The sequence below is a fragment of the Aythya marila genome (genome assembly GCF_965140915.1).
Source record: "Aythya marila genome assembly, chromosome: 25".
Taxonomy (NCBI): domain Eukaryota; kingdom Metazoa; phylum Chordata; class Aves; order Anseriformes; family Anatidae; genus Aythya; species Aythya marila.
The window spans coordinates 4,045,006-4,063,002 of record NC_139066.1 but is presented as its reverse complement, the minus strand read 5'-3'; the positions used below and the strand labels follow the sequence as shown (position 1 = coordinate 4,063,002).

The 17,997-nt window shown below is 57.3% G+C and overlaps 3 protein-coding genes across 3 annotated transcripts; 2 read left to right on the top strand and 1 right to left on the bottom strand.

Annotated features, from left to right (window-relative positions):
- The first annotated feature begins 147 nt into the window (after positions 1-147).
- On the top strand, positions 148-6,415 carry FKBP10 (FKBP prolyl isomerase 10). Its single transcript, XM_082778840.1, has 10 exons — positions 148-420; positions 2,042-2,187; positions 2,737-2,926; positions 3,068-3,213; positions 3,292-3,481; positions 3,738-3,883; positions 3,981-4,170; positions 4,341-4,483; positions 4,624-4,787; positions 5,129-6,415. The coding sequence occupies exons 1-10, from the start codon at positions 227-229 to the stop codon at positions 5,312-5,314; spliced, it is 1,695 nt and encodes a 564-aa protein (XP_082634966.1). The 5' UTR covers positions 148-226; the 3' UTR covers positions 5,315-6,415.
- Positions 6,416-7,148: 733 nt separating this feature from the next.
- NT5C3B (5'-nucleotidase, cytosolic IIIB) lies at positions 7,149-12,720 on the bottom strand. Its single transcript, XM_082779098.1, has 9 exons — positions 12,645-12,720; positions 12,431-12,529; positions 11,852-11,921; positions 11,555-11,601; positions 11,083-11,168; positions 10,355-10,444; positions 9,113-9,275; positions 8,045-8,245; positions 7,149-7,777 (listed from the first exon to the last, which is right to left on the bottom strand). Exons 1-9 carry the CDS (start codon positions 12,645-12,647, stop codon positions 7,667-7,669), a joined length of 870 nt encoding a protein of 289 aa, XP_082635224.1. The 5' UTR covers positions 12,648-12,720; the 3' UTR covers positions 7,149-7,666.
- A 561-nt stretch (positions 12,721-13,281) lies between these two features.
- On the top strand, positions 13,282-17,805 carry KLHL10 (kelch like family member 10; the record flags this gene model as incomplete). Its single annotated transcript, XM_082779099.1, has 5 exons — positions 13,282-13,934; positions 14,472-14,961; positions 15,530-16,147; positions 16,758-16,907; positions 17,434-17,805. The coding sequence occupies exons 1-5, from the start codon at positions 13,747-13,749 to the stop codon at positions 17,803-17,805; spliced, it is 1,818 nt and encodes a 605-aa protein (XP_082635225.1). The 5' UTR covers positions 13,282-13,746.
- Between the last annotated feature and the right edge of the window lie 192 nt (positions 17,806-17,997).

Genomic DNA, 17,997 nt, shown 5'->3' with positions numbered 1-17,997 from the left:
CTGTGACTTTTTCCGCCTGCCCCGCTGCCGCCGGCTCGGGGAATTGCCCCGGCGGTGCAGGGGGGAGGCTGGCGGAGGGCAGCACGGCTGGGCCCCGTTACACGTGTACAGAAATGCAGCTGGGCCGGGCTGAGCTCGCATCGGCGCGGGAGAGGGGCCGGGGAGGCCCCACCTCTGCGCCTTCCCCTCCGCTGAGCCTTTCCACCGGCCGCAGCCTCCCAGCGCCATGGCCTTGGGCAGCTTCGTCCTCCTGCTGAGCCTCCTGGGGGTCCTGGGGCTGGGCGACCCTGGCCCCCTGGAAGACGTGGTGATAGACAGATATTATATCCCCAAAATCTGCCTGCGGGAAGTCCAGATGGGGGATTTCATTCGCTACCACTACAATGGGACCTTTAAAGATGGCAAAAAGTTTGACTCCAGGTATCGCCCTTGGTTCTTTACCAGCTGCATGCGGCCGCCCCACGCGCTGGGGAATCCTGCATGCTGCCCCCAGCCCCCCCGCGTGTCCCCCCCATCACGGCCCCAAGGGCCAGGGGATGCCTTTTCCCGTCAGCCCCCCGCCTGCATTGCTCGGTGCCCCGCAGCTTGGACCCCGAGGGGGGATTTTGGGGGTGCTCACGGCGGGGCTGACACCGGGGTGGCCCCAAGGGAGCTACCGAGGATGGCACAGCCCGGTCAGGGCTGCAGCCCCCAGCCCAGCCCCATTTCCAAGCCCGCAGCCCCCGGGTGCAAGCCCGTCTCAGGCAGGGGCAGGATCAGGCCCTGGCTGAGATGCTTTGCACTCCAGGCGTGTGCTTGCATGTACTGCACAGGCAGGGAAAATACCTGAAGCACTTTGAGACGTGGCAGCGGCGAAATCCCTTCGTTACCTAACAGGCTTTGAGTCTTGCTGGTCGTGGATTTCCTCGGTCTCTGCACCCATCCTGCTGTGCCCACCCTGGTTATAAACCTGGGTTTTGTTGGCGCAGCTCCTGATCTGCACCAGGGCGAGGAGGGGTAGGATCAGGGCACAGGGCAAAAGCACAGGACCAGAGGGGGCTGTGCTGGAGCTCAGCCCCAGCCCAGCTCGGGAACAAAAACTTTCCAGCTGGGCATTTTTCAGACCCCTAAAGAGCAGGGGGATTCTGCTCCTGGCTCAGCCTGTCTCGATTTTCTTGCAAGCGTGAACGGGAGAGAAAGGAAATCAGCCACGGGCTGCCCCTCCTGCTGCTGCACGCCCCAAACGCGACGGGGGCCTGGGGAATTTTGCTGCTAAAATAATTCTTTGTCCTGAGCACTGCAGCGTGCTTCCAGGAGAAGCATTCCCAGCACATGAAATGGGATAAAGGGCTTCCCTTTATCTGGAACGGCCCCCAGTTGCTTCCCGGAGTCTGTGTTTTAAGATTAAAAAAAATAATAAAAATAAAAAAATAAAACCAAATTTGCAGTTTAAAAATGAGGCCTGGGACTTCTTCTTTCCTCCTCACTGCAAACGTGGCACACGCCAAATTACAGGGAAGCCACAGCAAGCCCGGCAGCGCGCAGACCTCCGGGCCAGATTGCCGTGCAAAATTTGCGAGGATATTTGAGAGTTCAGCCCCCAAATAAATTCATCTCCTGCCTCCTCTGCACCCGGGGGGCCTGATCCTGCACTCCCCCACCTCTGAGGGTGCAGGCCAGAGCCCCGGGGGTGTCGAGGGAGGCAGCTGCACCGCGGGCAGGGCAGGATTGATCCCTGGTTGGGGTGGGGGGACCCCGATCCCAGCGAGATGGGGGAAGAACTTGAGGCTGGTGCCCTGAGACAGGGCTGGGGGGATGCTTCGTTACTGTGAATTCCAGACCTGGGAGAGAGCTCAGAGTTAGCAGGGACACCACAGAGCTTGCCATCAGCCTTGCCACGGGGTAGGAGATTTGGGCACATTTTTGGCTGAAGGAAGAAATTTGCAAGGCTGCAAATTCAGCGTGGGTGCTCCGGGCAAGGCGGAGGGAGCTGCTCAGCCCCCGTGGGTCGCAGCCTGCCCTTCGGCACCCGGTGCTGACGGGTCTGTCCCTTCGCCCCCAGCTACGACCGAGGGGCCACGGTGGCCGGCGTGGTGGGCGTCGGGCGGCTGATCACCGGCATGGACCGGGGGCTGCAGGGCATGTGCGTGAACGAGCGGCGTCACCTCATCGTGCCCCCCCACCTGGGCTACGGCAGCATCGGCGTGGGTAAGGGGCTGCGGGGGGGTGGATGGGGGCAAACCCACATTATGGGGGGAGACACGGAGAATTGGCACCCACCCGGCAGGCACTGGGGAAGGATGGAGGCGTTGTTGGGACACTAAATGGTGAGCACGAGTGGTGCCTGGGCAGGGCTTTGCAGGGAAGGATGGTCTCTGTGCATGCACCGTGCTGTTTCCAGGGTGGACGTGGGGTTAATGCCTGGTTTCTCTGCAAAGAAAACCCCACAGCAGCATTTGGGGCACCCCAAAAAAGCCCAGCAATCGCCTTCCCCCTTGCACTAATGGCTCCGTGGAGGTCCCCAGCAGGGTTTGAGCTCAGAGCTGCACCAGGCAGGTCGGGTCCCCATCCACCAGCACCCTGCAGGAGCTCAGGGACAACAGGCATCAGGGGACAAATGTCCCCCCCTTGTCCTGCTCAGGGAAGGGGGGAGGATGCTGCAAGTGCTTTAAAGCTCTGCGTTCGCATGCAGCAGGGCATCCACCCTTGCCTTTCCCTCCCCTAACTCCCTCTCTGCCCTCGCTGCCGCCCCTGTAGCGGGGCTGATCCCCCCGGATGCCACCTTGTATTTCGACGTGGTCATGCTGGACATCTGGAACAAGAACGACAAGCTGCAGATCACCACCCTGTCCAAACCCGAGCACTGCAACCGCACGGTGGAGAACTCGGACTTCGTGCGCTACCACTACAACGGCACGCTGCTCGACGGCACCCCCTTCGACTCCAGGTACGGGGTGCCGGCACTGGGAGCACTGGGAACAGTGGGGACCGGGGGATTCCAGCATGGGGCAGGACTTGGGAGCCCCCCTTTCAGGCTGGGGGGTGCTGGTGCAGCCCCAGAGCTGTTCTTCTCGTTCCTCCTCATCAGCTACAGCAAGGACAGCACCTACGACACCTATGTGGGCACCGGGTGGCTGATCAAGGGCATGGACCAGGGGCTGCTGGGCATGTGTGCCGGGGAGAAGAGAAGCATCATCATCCCCCCGTTCCTAGCCTACGGGGAGAAGGGCTATGGTAAGCCAGGCATCACCCCATTGCTCCTGCTCGGGGAACGGGCCCCCCATCCAGGCTGAGCCGTGCCCCCCTCCCCAGGGACCACGATCCCACCGCAAGCCTCGCTGGTGTTCAGCGTGCTGCTGGTGGACTTCCACAACCCCAAGGACGGCGTCTTCCTGGAGCACCTGGAGGTGCCGGCGTCCTGCAAGCGCAGGGCCGTGACCGGGGACTTTGTGCGTTACCACTACAACGGCACGCTGATGGACGGGACACTCTTCGACTCCAGGTACGGGGGGCGAGGAAGCGGCCCCATGGGGGGACGCCCCCGTGCACCCCTGGTCCTCTCCCACCCCGCGTCCAGCAGCAAGGAGAAGCTGGAAAATCCCAGGGAGGAGGAGAGGGTGGTAATGAAGAGGGAAAAGGATTAGGAAAAAAAAAAAGTCGTTACCAAATGGAGCGAGGTTTGGTGGGAGCAGGGCCACGTGCTGGGTGCTCGGGACGCTTCTCTCACCCGACAGCGCCGTGGGCTTCTCTCCCTGCAGCTACTCCCGAAATCACACCTACAACACCTACATCGGGAAGGGCTACATCATCCCCGGCATGGACCAGGGCCTGCAAGGGGTCTGCATAGGGGAGAGGAGGCGGGTGGTCATCCCCCCCCACCTGGCCTACGGCGAGAACGGAGCAGGTGAGGGGACCCGCAGCGTCGCCGCGTTGCAGGGAAAGGTTTTTCCCCGCTCTGTGCTCAGCCAGCTGAGATCTCGCTGCTGCTCCTCCTCTTCCAGGGGACAAAATCCCCGGCTCAGCCGTGCTCATCTTCGACGTCCACGTCATCGACTTCCACAACCCGGCCGACCCGGTGGAGATGGAGACCGTGTACCGGCCCGAGGGCTGCAACGTCACCACCCGCAACAGGGACTTTGTCCGCTACCACTACAACTGCTCCCTGCTGGATGGCACCAAGCTCTTCTCCTCGTGCGTGCACCGGGATGGCGGCAGCACGGCCACGGGGCGGCAGGGTGGGGGTGGTGGTGCAGGATTTTGGGGCACGGGAGGGAAAAGTGCAGGATTTGGGTGCGCGGGAGGGAGCCCGCTGGGTCCAAGGGGGTTTCTCAGCCACGCCGTCTTCTCTGTGCCCCCTGCAGCCACGACTACGGGAGCCCCCAGGAGGTGACTCTGGGGACCAACAAGGTGATCGAGGGGCTCAACAGAGGCCTCCTCGACATGTGCGCCGGGGAGAGGCGGGTGCTCATCATCCCCCCGCACCTGGGCCACGGGGAGAGCGGAGGTAGGGGCACCACAGCCACGTCTGCCAAGCAAACCCAGGGTTTCTGAAACCCTCAGCATCTCTCCCTCGCCTCTTTTTTCCTTGCTGGAGGCCGGAAAGCTTTCATCCATCAGGTGCAAGAGCCCTCGCTTGTTTTGCAGCCCGGGGGGTGCCAGGCAGTGCCGTGCTCCGCTTCGAGGTGGAGCTGATCTCCATGGAGGAGGGGGTTCCCGAAGGCTACCTCTTCATCTGGCACGGGGACCCGCCGGAGAACCTCTACGAGCAGATGGACCTCAACAAGGACGGGCAGATCCCCGCCGATGAGGTGCCCAAACCTCGCGGGGGCTTGTGGGGTGCGGGAGGATGTGGGGGGCACGGGGAGCCCACCCCTGGGGGCAGCACCCAAAGGATGCCGCTGATCCCAAACATTTGGAAGCGCCGGGCAGGAAAAATGCCCAGGCCTGGAGCATCGCTGCTGGAAATGGGGAGCAGCGGGGCTGGGGCAGTGGGAGCAGCCTCTTCTCGTGCCCCTGCTGTTGCCCGGAGCAGAGCAGCATCCCATCCCATCCCATCCCATCCCATCCCATCCCATCCCATCCCATCCCATCCCATCCCATCCCATCCCATCCCATCCCATCCCATCCCCATCCCTTCTCCCCCCTGCAGTTCTCCACCTTCATCCTGACCCAAGTGGCAGAAGGGAAGGGGCGCCTCATGCCCAGCTCCGACCCCGACAAAGTCATCGCCGACATGTTCAAGAACCAGGACCGCAACCAGGACGGGAAGATCACGGCCGAGGAGCTGAAGCTGAAGTCGGACGAGGACCAGGAGAAGATCCATGAGGAGCTGTGAGGTGCAGCCCCCGCTCCCCCCGGGGACAGGACTGCCCTTTGCCATGCCACGGCCGGGCTCCCCAGAGAGCCAGCTGGGAACCTGCCCCTGCCCCTTGCAAGGGGAAAAAAAAAATCAACAAAAACCAATATTTTGCCCCCCCCCATTGTTTAATTGAGGGGGTTTTGAAGTGTTCCTCACGGACAGGAAAACTCACCAGCCCCCAGGTAACGCGCCCAGACCAGAAGGTGGGAAGCACCCAAACTCTTGGGCATCTCGGTGCCCCCCGGGGGGGGCAGTGCCTGCATTTCCCCACCCTGCCCCATGTCCCCCCATCCCCTCGAGCCTTGCCCTACGTCCCCTCTGCTGCCGGTTCTGCCCCCAGCCCTGCCTCGACCCCTCTGCTCTCGGTGCCCCGCGGGGGGGTCGGGGCAGTGGCACCCCCTCCCCAGGCTGTCCCCGAGCTCCTCTCCCTTGTCCTTGGCCAGCGACTGCACCTCCTGCGATGCCACAGGGAAGGGGGGAGCTTCCCCTCCATCTCCTCAGCCGTATTGCTGGAGTTTAGGGGTGTTTTTTGTTGGTTTCTTTTGGTTTTTTTGTTAGTTTTAAGTACACTTCCATACCCGTCTTTAAAGGAGAAGAGAAATAAAGAGGGGCCTTCCCTGCTGGTCCCTGCTGCTGGCCCAGCCTCTGCTTCCCCTGGGACACGGGCTGGAGGTGGCTCAGGTTCCCAGGATCAAACCCTGATGCCCCACGGGCATCCCCTGCTTTGTGTCCCTTGGGACAGCCGGGATGAACCGCTGCCAGCCTGGAGAACAGGGGAGCCCCCCCCGCCCCGGCCCCCAGGGAGCAGCAGGCTGGTCTTCATCCTCCTCATCCTCCCAACCCCACGGCCGCAGCCAGCAGGGATGGAGAAAAATCAGCCCCGTTTGGTTCTGATGCCTAAATGCAGCTAATTTAACGGCGCTCTCAGGTCTGTCCCAGCACGTCCCCATCCCCTCCCCGCCGGCTCTGTGTGACCTCGCAGAGAGAGATTAAAAAAAGGCGAGACCAGAACTGTGCAAAGGGTCGGAGTGAGCCCCTCTAACGATGACAGGGCACCAAATAAACGATTTTGACTGGTTTCCAGATTTTTTCCCTCTGTGTCAGGTTACTTTGCAATGAGACATCCGCGTTTGGCCGGGCAGTGGTGCAAGGAGAACTCACCTGGGTCTTTTATTTCATCTAAGAGAAGGAAATCTGTGCTGTTCACAAATTAAATGTTCTCAGCCCACACGGAGGGCAATGAGCGAGCTGAGGGCTGGACACGGAGCTCACAGGCCAAGAGGTGCCACCAGTTACATGCTGCGGACCGGGGCTGGATCCTAACCTTCCCCACGCAGCCCTACTGCAGCTCACACCGCGAGGTGCAGGTCCCTGCCATCAGCACAGCAGGGTGGGATGAGAGCAGTTTCCCACACCAGGGTCTCAATTTGCCGCTTGCCATCGGGGCTGTCAAGAGTTTTCCTCTTCATTAATTTCACCAGAGGCTCCACAAAAATAAAAGGGCTTCTTCCTACCGCTCCTCCAAGAGCCCAGAACGAGCCCAGCAGTTTCGGATGGAATCACCCTTACCTAAAATGCTCCCCAAAACCCCTCACTCTGCAGCTGGCCACTCCTCCCCGATCCCACCCATGGGCTTCAAACGCTTCTCCCAGCCCCAGCCTTGCTGCAGCATTTGCCCAAACCCTTCCCTTCTCTTTCCCCTTCCCTTTTCCTTTCCCTTCCCACCCCAAAGCCCTGCTGGGCAATGGGTCCTGCACCCACGCAGGAGCAGAGGCTGAGACTTGAAGGCACAGGGATCAGTGGATTTTTGGCAGCAGGAGCACTGCTTGGCAATGCCCAGAGGTGCCTGGAGCTCAGCCTGAGCACCTCAAAGCCACAGAACACAGGACATCAGGAGAGAAATTTGTTTTCTTAGATGGGAACGCAGTTAAAACCGAACAGCTTCGATCTAAAAGGGGTCTGCCCTCAACCAACAGCAAACCACCTCCGTTTCTGTGCTCAGCCACTGAAGCTAAGCGCAGGGATGTCTCTGCCCCAAACACCAATGGTTTGTGTGGCCCCCGGAGCTGGGACGAGGTCTGAGGGGGAAGCAGCAGAGCCGACGGGGCACAAGGAGCAGGCTCCTTGCTTCCCACATCTCAGCCCTCCGCTTCCAGGAGGACAGGCGGCGAGGTTTGGGATGGACACGACACACAAGAGCCGGGGCAGGGAGACTGCCCCAGGCACCAGGATGGATTCAGGCGGGTACCAGAAAACCCAGCCCGGCTCTGCCAGTGGAAGGACGTCCGCTGGTTCCCCTGGCCGGGGCTGGGATGCCAGGTTCCCAGCTCATGTCTCCAGAAGGATGTAGCGGAGGATGCCGTTGACCACATCCAGCGTCTCGTCGCTCTCCAGAACGATGTCGTAGGAGTCCAGGTACTTCCCCCTCCGCTCTTCCACCTGCCGTGAGGCCACCAGGGAAGGGAGAAGAGGAGAGGACCACAGAGAAAGAGGACTGTGAACAGCTGAGAATGAAGATGCTGCACCCACACCCCTTGCATTTCTTGGTGCTATAGACAAGAAGGGCCAATAACTCAATAACCACCCCAAAAAAAATGCCTGAAGTGCACCAGGAGCTCCACAGCTCCCTTGCACACTCCACGGGAGCTGAGACAAATCCAGCATCCCCCACGCTCTGGCAGCAAGAAGGCTGCTTCTCACACCCACCTTGTCATTGAGAAAGCCGATCTTGAGGATGTTCTCCACGCTGGGAACCCCGTCTGCCATCGTCAGGTCCCCCATGGAGTCCCCCAGCAGGATGATGCTCGTCCTGCCGCTCAGCTGCTGGAAATACTCCGTCCCCTGCAGGACGCTGTTGTTCTTGTTGTAGGTGTGGATGAGAGGTCCCTTGAAGCACTTGAGGACTCCCTGTGCAAAACAGGACAGCCACGCTGATCCCAAAGCAACCCTTTTGCCGTGCTGCAGCCGCAGACCCCCTTCTGGGAGGGGGATGAGGTGGGGACGCTCGCAGAATGACAGCTCTCGTCTCCGAGACGTGCCCAAGGAGCCACGAAACACGGGGAGAGAGGCCCCAAGGGCTCCATTTTGCAGGATGAGCCTGTTCCATATGGTGAGAACCCGAAGGATCCTGGAGATCTCGGGCTGGGCTCTGTACTGCCCTGGTGCTCTTCAGGGGCCGTGGAAAGCCACAATCAGGGAGCCCCAGGAGGGAGGCAGGGCTGTTCTGCTGCCCCATCTCCCCCGGAGGCTGCTGGCCCCAGCATACCACCCGCGGGAACAGAGGGCTTCATTGTGCACAGCAGGTCATTTTCTGATGTGAACTGGGACTTTTCAGGCTTTCGCACATCAACAAAGGCCTTCCAAGCTGCTTTAAAGGACATCTGGCTTTCAGATCAGGGGAGACCTCTGCGGTCGGTTAACTCCATGCTGACCGTGCACTGAGCGTGCAGCGCCGGATCAGCATCCAGCCCGGGCATACCCAGACACACAGCTCACCTTCAGCTTCCAAAAGCAAGTTTGGAAGATGAGGAACCTACAAAATCCTGAGCATCGATGCTCAGCTGCTCCTGTGCTATCTGTGGTGGCAGCAAGGCATCCCAAAGCCCCTACGGTGCTCCCATGGCCCAGAAAAGGGCCGGTCCTACCTAGAGGGATCCAATACTTCATAATTTTAACGGGCAGCTTTGAACCTAGCAGCGTGTCTGTTCAATCTATCACAGCACCACGTTCCAGCCTCACAAACCTCCCCCCTGCAGGCTCTCTGCACGGACTCACGCTGTCGTCGAAGTCCATGTAGTTGGACACCACGTTGACGTTGGAGTAGAAGACGTTGGCCTGCCGGATTATCTCTTCGAGGACATCGCCGATGCCAGCAGAGAAGATGAATATGGGGACGTTGTGCTTGTACAGCTGATCAAACAATTCATTGAATCCATCCCTGGAAGAGAAGCGTCCGTGACAGGGTATTACGTTACTCCCTCCCAGCAAGAGGTGCTCTGTGCACGGTGGGCTGCCAACACTCTCAGCTCCAAGGCTCACGTTTCTGCCTGGGACTCCCCAAAAAGAAAAGCCTGTGCCTGCTCTGCAAAAATCAAGGTGCTTTGGGGTTTTGTGGTGCACGCTGAGGGTGCACAGCAGAGCCACCAGACCTCACCTCAACAAAACAACCCTGCGGGGAGGTACAGAGCAAGGTGAGGCATGTGAGCCATTCACCTCCTGAACCCCCTGAGAGCCTCCTGAGAGCACTCAGAGCCCCCTGAGAGCTTCCTGAGAGCACCCAGAGCCCCCTGAGAGCCTCCTGAGAGCACCCAGAGCCCCCTGAGAGCAGCACCCAGCCCAGCAAGCTCAGGCACATGCCCACCAGCACGGGTGCCAGGACATGATTTCCATGCACAAAAGGAGCTCTGACCCCACAGAAACCCAGGCACACAGTGCCACCTCCCCCCTGAGACCAGCAGCTCATTCAAAGCAGGGTTCCCTGCACCACTTCCAGGAACATCACCACCACAGCCAGCTTCGGCAGCATTTTTTAGGGCAACGGTTTAGTGCTGTGGGTGAAACCTGATGCTGAGTCAAGGGCCTGGATAAGGCTCAGCGGTTACAGTGAGCGGGGAGAAAATCTATTCTGGAAGAGGGGAGCTGCCTGCTGCCTGCCCAGGCTCGGGGAGCTTCATCTGGGTGCTCCTTGCCAAGATGAAAGGAGATGGAAGAGGCTCTGGGCAGGAAGGAGCCAGCCCAGGAGCCGGGCAGCCCGCAGCCTCGGGGAGCAAAGCTCAGGCTGCAGCTGGTGGTGCTGGCTTCTGGCTCTGTCACAAAGCTCAGCCCCAGGAAGGAAGAGAGATTTGCATCTGCTACACATCGGGGGCGGCGTGAGGATCAGAGCGAGCAGGTGAAGTGAGAAATCAGTTCAGCTTCCCCCAGATTCTTCTCCGAAAACACGAGCGGCAACGTGGCCTTGGGGGAACTACTTGCGGGGGAGGAAGGGCCCCAGGCAGCGCACCGACCCCCGGCACATACCTCAGCATCACGTCTGATTCCCTGACTATCTGGGCGATGTCACCCTTCTGGATCTTCTGCTGCGACAGCAGGTCGTGGGCCCTGGTCCACCTAGGGAAAGGCAGCAGGGTGAGCTTCCTGGGCAGCCAAGCTCGAGGCAGGCAGAAAATTAATAGCTAGAAACTTCCTGGTATGGCTGCTAAGCCTATAGGAAGTGCAAGTCTTGTGCACTGCAGTCCTCGGGGGGCAAGGAGGTGCCAGGAGGAGGTGATAAGCACCGATTTATCTATGGCTTTCTGCTCTGAAACAACCAACGTGCTCAGCTGCATCCTCAAGTCCCTTGCACTTTGTGATACCCAAGGACATGCTGTGAGACCCAGAGAACTGCCAGCACCAACATCAGGCACCAGCGTGCAGGGAAATCAGACCTGTGCCAGGGATCCAGCATCACCACTCCTGTGCCTGAAGGCAAGGACAACAAGGACAGCCCCCCCTCCTCTTCAAGATCTTGTAGCTTTTGCTTTTTATCCAGTGACTCAAATTATTTGCCAGCTGGGTGTGACAGGCACAATCAGGTGAGCGCGTGCCACACACCCAAAAAATGTTAAAGGGGACCCTACAAGCAAAAGGAACCACTTCTAGGGCTCAGCACGTTCCTCTGTGCCTGGCCTCGACTCAGGAATTCCCTTTTTCTCCTGTTTCCCCCAGTGCTCCCCAAGGAAACAAGCAGACCACGGGCAGGCACTCACCACTCCACCATCAGGGGACGTTTCTCTTCCAGGGTCCGGTTGGGATCGATTTCTATGGGGTAGTAATAGTGCAGCAGATCCTTTAACTGGAACATCGTACGCAAGTGAGAACACAGAGCGAACACTGAGTCCAAAGAGACCGTAATCAGCAGACGCAGCACTTCTGAATTCCCCCAAAGCAACGCAATACACAACAAAAACACGGCCAAAACCACTTCACTCAGAGCAAATCTGGGGATCTCTGAAGGAAGAGTTAATCCACCGCTAGCTTGGCTGCGTCTCCTCTTGGCCCAAATACTCCAGGTACAGAGGAGTAAGCAGACACGCTTCCTGCTCTTATCAGACCAAAAAAGCCCACAGCTGAGTATGCAAATGAAACTTTCATTTTTACTTTCCCCTCTGCTATCATCAGCCAATATAAGCCCAAGATGATGGGCCATGGGGGTGAAGAGCCCTGCAAAACAACGCTTACCTTCTTCTTGCCGTCCTCACTAACAACACGACTGTTGTCGAGGATATCTGCAAAGACAAAATTCCCTTTTTGTAGCCCAGAAACGTGAAGGCTGAAAGTTTTAGGATTCAAGCGTGAGAAAGGGAAGGAGCATCTGCGAGTCTCGTCTGCAAAGCTGGAGCACAAAGACCAGGAGATGGTTTTTGGGCTGCCTAGAGGTGAGGGCTGTGAAAGCAGCACCCGCTGCGGATACAGACACAGAAAAACCCCCCAGAATTAGGGGCAGGAAAAGCCGACAGCAAGGCTTTTTTAACTCACTGTGCGACGTGGGGCAGCGCCTGCCGTTGCACCCGAACCTGCTCAGCGTCATGTCGAAGTCAGAGATGACCTGGAGGGTGAGAAAAGACCAAAAGCTGCAGGTGAGCCAGCTCATTCTGCCCTTGCAGTACCCGGCCAAGGATGCAAATCCGGCGTCAGCACATCTCACGTGAGAGCACAGAGCCGCAGCAGAGCACGGGAGCAGCTTGGGGATGGGAATTTGGGTGCCCTTGCCAGCTGGAAGCACATGTCCCCCCCCCCTAGCTGAGCCAGGCAGCACCCCTCCTGCACCCCAGGCACTCTTATCAGCACCAAAAGGCTTAATCCTCCCCACTGGGTGTGTGTGTGGGGGGGGGGGGAGGTTTGGGGCTTGGCTAATATTTATAGCTTGCATAAGAGGGAAGCAAAGGGCAGCCTGCAAACACAGCTCCCCCCAGCTCGTCTGGGGCTTTTCCCCCTGCACCAGCAAACCGCGCAGAGAGCGTGCTGTGTGCATCTGGGTGCTGGGGGGGGGGATGCAAAAATTAGGGTGTGTGTGGGGGGGGGAGGAGGTGAAAGCACGGTGCTGGGGCCCGGTACCTGCAGCTTGCTGCTCCCCTGCTCCTTGATGGCCCGGATTATCCCCAGCACCCGCTCCGGCCGCAGGATGCGCACCGTGGGCTTCTCCAGCTCGGGCACCTGCAGGCAAAGAGACCCCCCCCAGGGGCTCAGGGACACCCCAGAGGGGTTGGGTGCCCCCAGCCCTTGCTCTCCCCGTTCCCCAGGGACCCCCCCCCCCCGGCCCCGCGCTCACCATCTCGCCCCGCTCCGCTCCGCCAGGGCCCAGCCGGGGCCGCGCAGCCGCGGGGAGGAGCCGGGCAGGGAGGCGGGTCCGGGGGGGGGGGAAGGACCCGGGGGTATTCGGGGAAATTTAGGGGTATTTGAGGGGTATTTGGGGGTATTCGGAGCTGGCCGGGGTCTCCCGTCGCCTACGGGTGCAGCGGAGCCCCTGCCCCGCGATCCCCCTCCCCCCGCCGCTCGCTGCTGCGGCTCCTTTGCGAGAAGCCCCCGAGCCGGGAAGGCGAAAGAGAAAGGTTAAAAAATAATTAATTAAATAAATAAAAATACGTGGCAAGGGCTGCTAGCGGCTGCATCCTCCCCAGCGCTGCCACAGAACCGTCTAACTTAAAAATAAATAAATAAATAAATAATAATAATAATAAAACAACACCAGCAGCAAAATGAAAAAGTCCAAACTTTTTATTACTTTTTTCTTAAACTATTTTTTTCAATTTATTTTTCTTGTTTATACCAGTCCTAGGGGTGCTCCCTCGGCACCCATCTCACCTACAGCCGTGACAGAGTCCATGGGGAAGGTGGCCCTGAGGAGTCAGGAGGGGGCCCCAGGTGCACCCCACTCTCCTCTTCCTGGGCTTGGCCCCCCCAAAAAAACCTTCCCCTCCTCCAAAGAAGCAGTGCAAGGCTCGTGGCTTCACCACCCGCCCAAGCAAGCCCGTGTCTTGGCTTCCTCCATCGTGTTGGGGCACTTCTAAGCAGTTGGTGCCTGCCATGGGGGGGGCTTTATATGGGGGCTAAATGATACAAGCAAGCTGCACGGGAGGCACGGGGCTGTCTGTGCCCTGAGCAGCCACCAGCGAGGTGTGGGTACAAGGTCCAGCCTTGTCTATGCTGAGATTTGGGGGAGCGAGGAGGAGCAGGACCCCCGTGCCCACAGGGCTTGAGCCCCCCCAGCCCCACAGGCAGCAGCTCCAGGGTCCTCCCGGCCTCTGTGAGCTCACTATGGGGCAGGTTCCAGAACCACCAGACAAGGCAGCATTTCGGACAAAATGTAGGAGGGCAAGGAGAAAGCCCTGTAGCACCTTAGAGAAGCTCCTTCCGCTGACCCCGGCTCCGACATGGACGACACCTCGGCTCCCACCAGCTCTTCGGCCTCACAAATGGAGAGGAAGATGAGTGCGATGGCTTGCGAAATCTTCAACGAGCTTCGCCTGGAAGGGAAACTCTGTGACGTGATCATTGATGTGAATGGGTTTGAATTCAATGCTCACAAGAACATCCTCTGTAGCTGCAGTCATTATTTTAGGTCAGTACCAGAAATGAGTTTACAGGGGGAATGGGGACAAATGGCATTTCCTAGGCTGGGTCAGATGCTCTTAATGTACCTCTGGTGCTTATGTCGGCACTAAACCTCTCGGCCAGCAGATGTAGATAGTCCTGATAGCAGCCTGGTCACCAGAACGAAACCCCACACCCTGGCATTTTGCAGACACCTTGGCAGCGGTGTCTGATGAATGTAGGGCTGGGAACGTGGCCAGCCCGGCCCCTAGCACAAGTTTTTCTTGCCCCCCACACCGTTAGTCTCTGGAGCAAGGTGGCCATGGGCTCTGTTGCTCTCTGTCCACGGCCTGAGGCTGTGGCTCCTATTTTAAACCATCCAACAAGCTGGTAAAACACGGATCAATAAACCACAGGGCCTCCCAGCATGACTGCTGCTAGTGCCCAAAACCAGTGCCCAGGGAGGAAGGCATATGGGAAAACAGGGTCGGGGGTTAACACAGGAAAAGCCTTTTTTTTCCCCCAACATTGTTTTTTTATTTTATTTTTTTATCATTTTTGTCAGGGCTTTGTTTACCAGTGGCTGGAACAACAAAGAGAAGATTGTATACAAAATCCCTGGCATTTCACCTGAAATGATGAAGCTCGTTATCGAGTATGCCTACACCAGGACAGTACCGGTCACTGCCGAGAATGTTGAAAGTTTGCTGTCCGCAGCGGACCAGTTCAACATCATGGGCATCGTCAGACTGTGCTGCGAGTTCTTGAAATCTCAGCTGTGCTTGGAGAATTGCATCGGCATCTGCCGACTCACAAACTGTTACCACTGTCCCAACCTGCAACAAACTGCCTACACGTTCATCCTCCATAACTTCGAGGAGCTGATCAAAGTGTCCACGGAGTTTCTAGACCTCTCCGTCGACGAGTTGAAGGGCATCATCGAGAAAGACGAACTCAACGTGAAACAAGAAGACGTGGTGTTCGAGGCCATCCTGAAGTGGATCGCCCACGACCCTGAGAACAGGAAGCAGTACATCTCCGTCTTGCTGAGCAAGGTCAGTGCGGCTGCGGGGGCACCTATCCTGCCCCCCTACGTGGCTCTGGAGATGTGGCTCGCTTCTCTTTCCTCGTCAGAGCGGAGGAAATAGCAGCCTCCCAGCACTGCTCGGGGAAAAGCGTGCGTTACGTGCTGTTACGTGCTCTGCCGAGGTTGGGGAGGCCCTTTTAAGCGCACGTTTCCTCATGAGTTTAATCATTCCTCACATCCGGGAAGGGCTGAAGATTACACGGGCTGACATTATGGCCAGGTACACAAAGCTTATGGGTGTTTGTAGACAAGCTGCACTATGCAAACAGCAGCAGGAGCTACAGCAGCTTCAGCCTGCGGGCAGGAGAGCGCCATGGAAGAGTCGTGGCAGGCTCCCCCAAAATGGGATCATTTACCCTTGTGTACCCTTTTCAGGACAAGCTAAAAGCCACACGTTTAATTCTCTGGTTCTGTGATAAGCTTTAGACAACACTCTAGCCTGAAATCAAAGCCAGCCAGCATCAGACCTATCTGGGAAAGACACCAAAATGTTAAGCATTTAACACCAATACCCTCACCTCCGCTTGCGTTTTCAGGTCCGACTGGCGTTGATGCAGGCAGACCACTTCATGAAGAAAGTCAAAATGCACGATTACGTGAAGGACAACGAGGACTGCAAGCCCATCATCATCAACGCGCTGACGGCCATGTACGACCTCAGCGCCAACGGCCCCTCGGTTTCTGACTTCGTCAACCCCCTCACCCGGCCTCGCCTGCCCTACGCCATCCTCTTCGCCATCGGGGGCTGGAGCGGGGGGAGCCCGACCAACGCCATCGAGACCTACGACGCCCGGGCGGACAAGTGGGTGAACGTGACGTGCCAGGAGGAGAGCCCCCGCGCCTACCACGGCACCGCTTTCCTGAAAGGCTTCGTCTACGTTATCGGAGGGTTCGACAGCGTGGATTACTTTAACAGCGTCAAGCGGTTCGACCCGCTGAAGAAAACGTGGCACCAGGTCGCGCCCATGCACTCGCGGCGCTGCTACGTCAGCGTCACCGTGCTCAACAACTACATCTACGCCATGGGGGGGTTCGACGGGTACACGCGCCTCAGCACGGCCGAACGGTACGAGCCCGAGACCAACCAGTGGACGCTGATCGCTCCCATGCACGAGCAGAGAAGCGACGCTGGTGCAACCACGCTGTACGACAAGGTAAAAGGCCTGGGGGGATTTGTGACAGCGGTTCTGGTTGTAGTACGGTGAGCAGGACAAGGCAGCAAACAGCACTGGGTAGCATTACACGGTGAGCACGAGCCTTGGGCTTTTTTAGAGGGTGGTGGGGTGGAGAGCCTTGTGGAGCTCAGCCTTGTGTGCTGGATGAACAGAGCTTCCACCCAGTGTTAGTCCTCTAGATAGAAAAGAGGAGCTGTGGGAGCTAGACACAAAACAATCGCTCCCTTTAACATGATGAGTCATTTAAAACAGAGGGGGAAAAGTTCACGTAAACCTTGCTCATTAAATCCTGGAGCTACAGATATAAAGCTAAGAGGCGAAACTGGCTGCTGCTGGACAATACTTGTGGCCGCAGGTCACATACCACGCCTGGATGCTTCACATAGCTCAGGAAAAAACGGATCAAAACCCTGCTGCTTCGTATAACTCCCTGCACTGTTACTACCTCCAACCCAGGGCAAAAAGACAATTCTCTTTAAAAAAAATAAACATAAAAAAAAACCCACAGCCAGGCCATTTTCTTCTCAGCATGTTCTCCCACCAATACAAGCACCCTGCTCACCTTTTTTTTTTTTCCTCCTTTAAACAGGTGTATATATGTGGTGGGTTCAATGGGAATGAATGCTTATCCACAGCTGAAGTGTACGATGCCACAACGGATCAGTGGACCTTTATATCCCCCATGAGAAGCAGAAGAAGTGGAGTAGGTGTGATTGCATATGGAAAACAAGTGTATGCGGTAAGGTAGAAGTGGTACCTCTGCCACAACAGCACCCAGCACTCGTGGTACTTTTTTGTTGTTTAATGGGCTGAAACTCTGCTAACCTGCATCTCCCAGCTAGAAGCAAGTGGCCAGCTTGAAAATCAAAGTGAGATTTGGGGAAGAAAGTTGAGGGCAAGAATGGTTAAAATACCCCTGAAACTACTGTCACCTGCATGCTTTTCATTAGGAGAAAATACATAACTTTTAAACTGTCATAGCAAAGAAATTATTTTCTGCTGTTGATAAAATCTTTTAGCAGCTCAGTACTTCTGCTTGGTCCTGCTTATCCTACACAGAACCTAAATGCAGCGTGTGGGTAAGTATAAGAATCTGACAGACACACAAGATAGTTTTGGAAGCTCTGGAACAAGAAGGGCGCAGTCTGCGTTGTGTTTTGAGACGATGCTCAAACTCAACAAAGCGAGACAAGTTGAAAGTCTTACACATCCACAACGCAGAAGGGGAAAGGCCTATTTCAGCTCTGTACCTTTGACGTTTGCAGGTAGGAGGATTTGACGGAGTGAACCGTCTGCGGACCGTGGAAGCCTACAGCCCCATCGCCAACACGTGGCGCACCGTCCCCACCATGTTCAACCCTCGCAGCAACTTTGGCATCGAGGTGGTGGACGACCTTTTGTTTGTGGTTGGTGGCTTTAACGGTTTTACTACCACTTTCAACGTCGAGTGTTACGACGAAAAAGCTGACGACTGGTACGATGCTCACGACATGGGCATCTACCGCAGTGCTTTGAGCTGTTGCGTGGTGCCAGGGCTGTCGAACGTCGGCGAGTACGCCGCCAGACGTGACTACAGCCTGGAGTCACTGCAAACAGAAGTCAAGTACACTTCCTCAACAAGTACCCTGCCTGTATAAACGGCTCCCCTTAGCTAATAAAGTCTTCTAAGCAGCAAATGAATGTATTCGCTTATTCTAAAAGTAAGCACAATTGATACAGACCAGAAGAATGATTAGTAAGTAAAACTTTCACTCTATGGCACCAAAAAAAAGTATGATTTAGACATATTGGCTGCCAGGAAGAGGCACAACGCACGACAGAACGCTAGA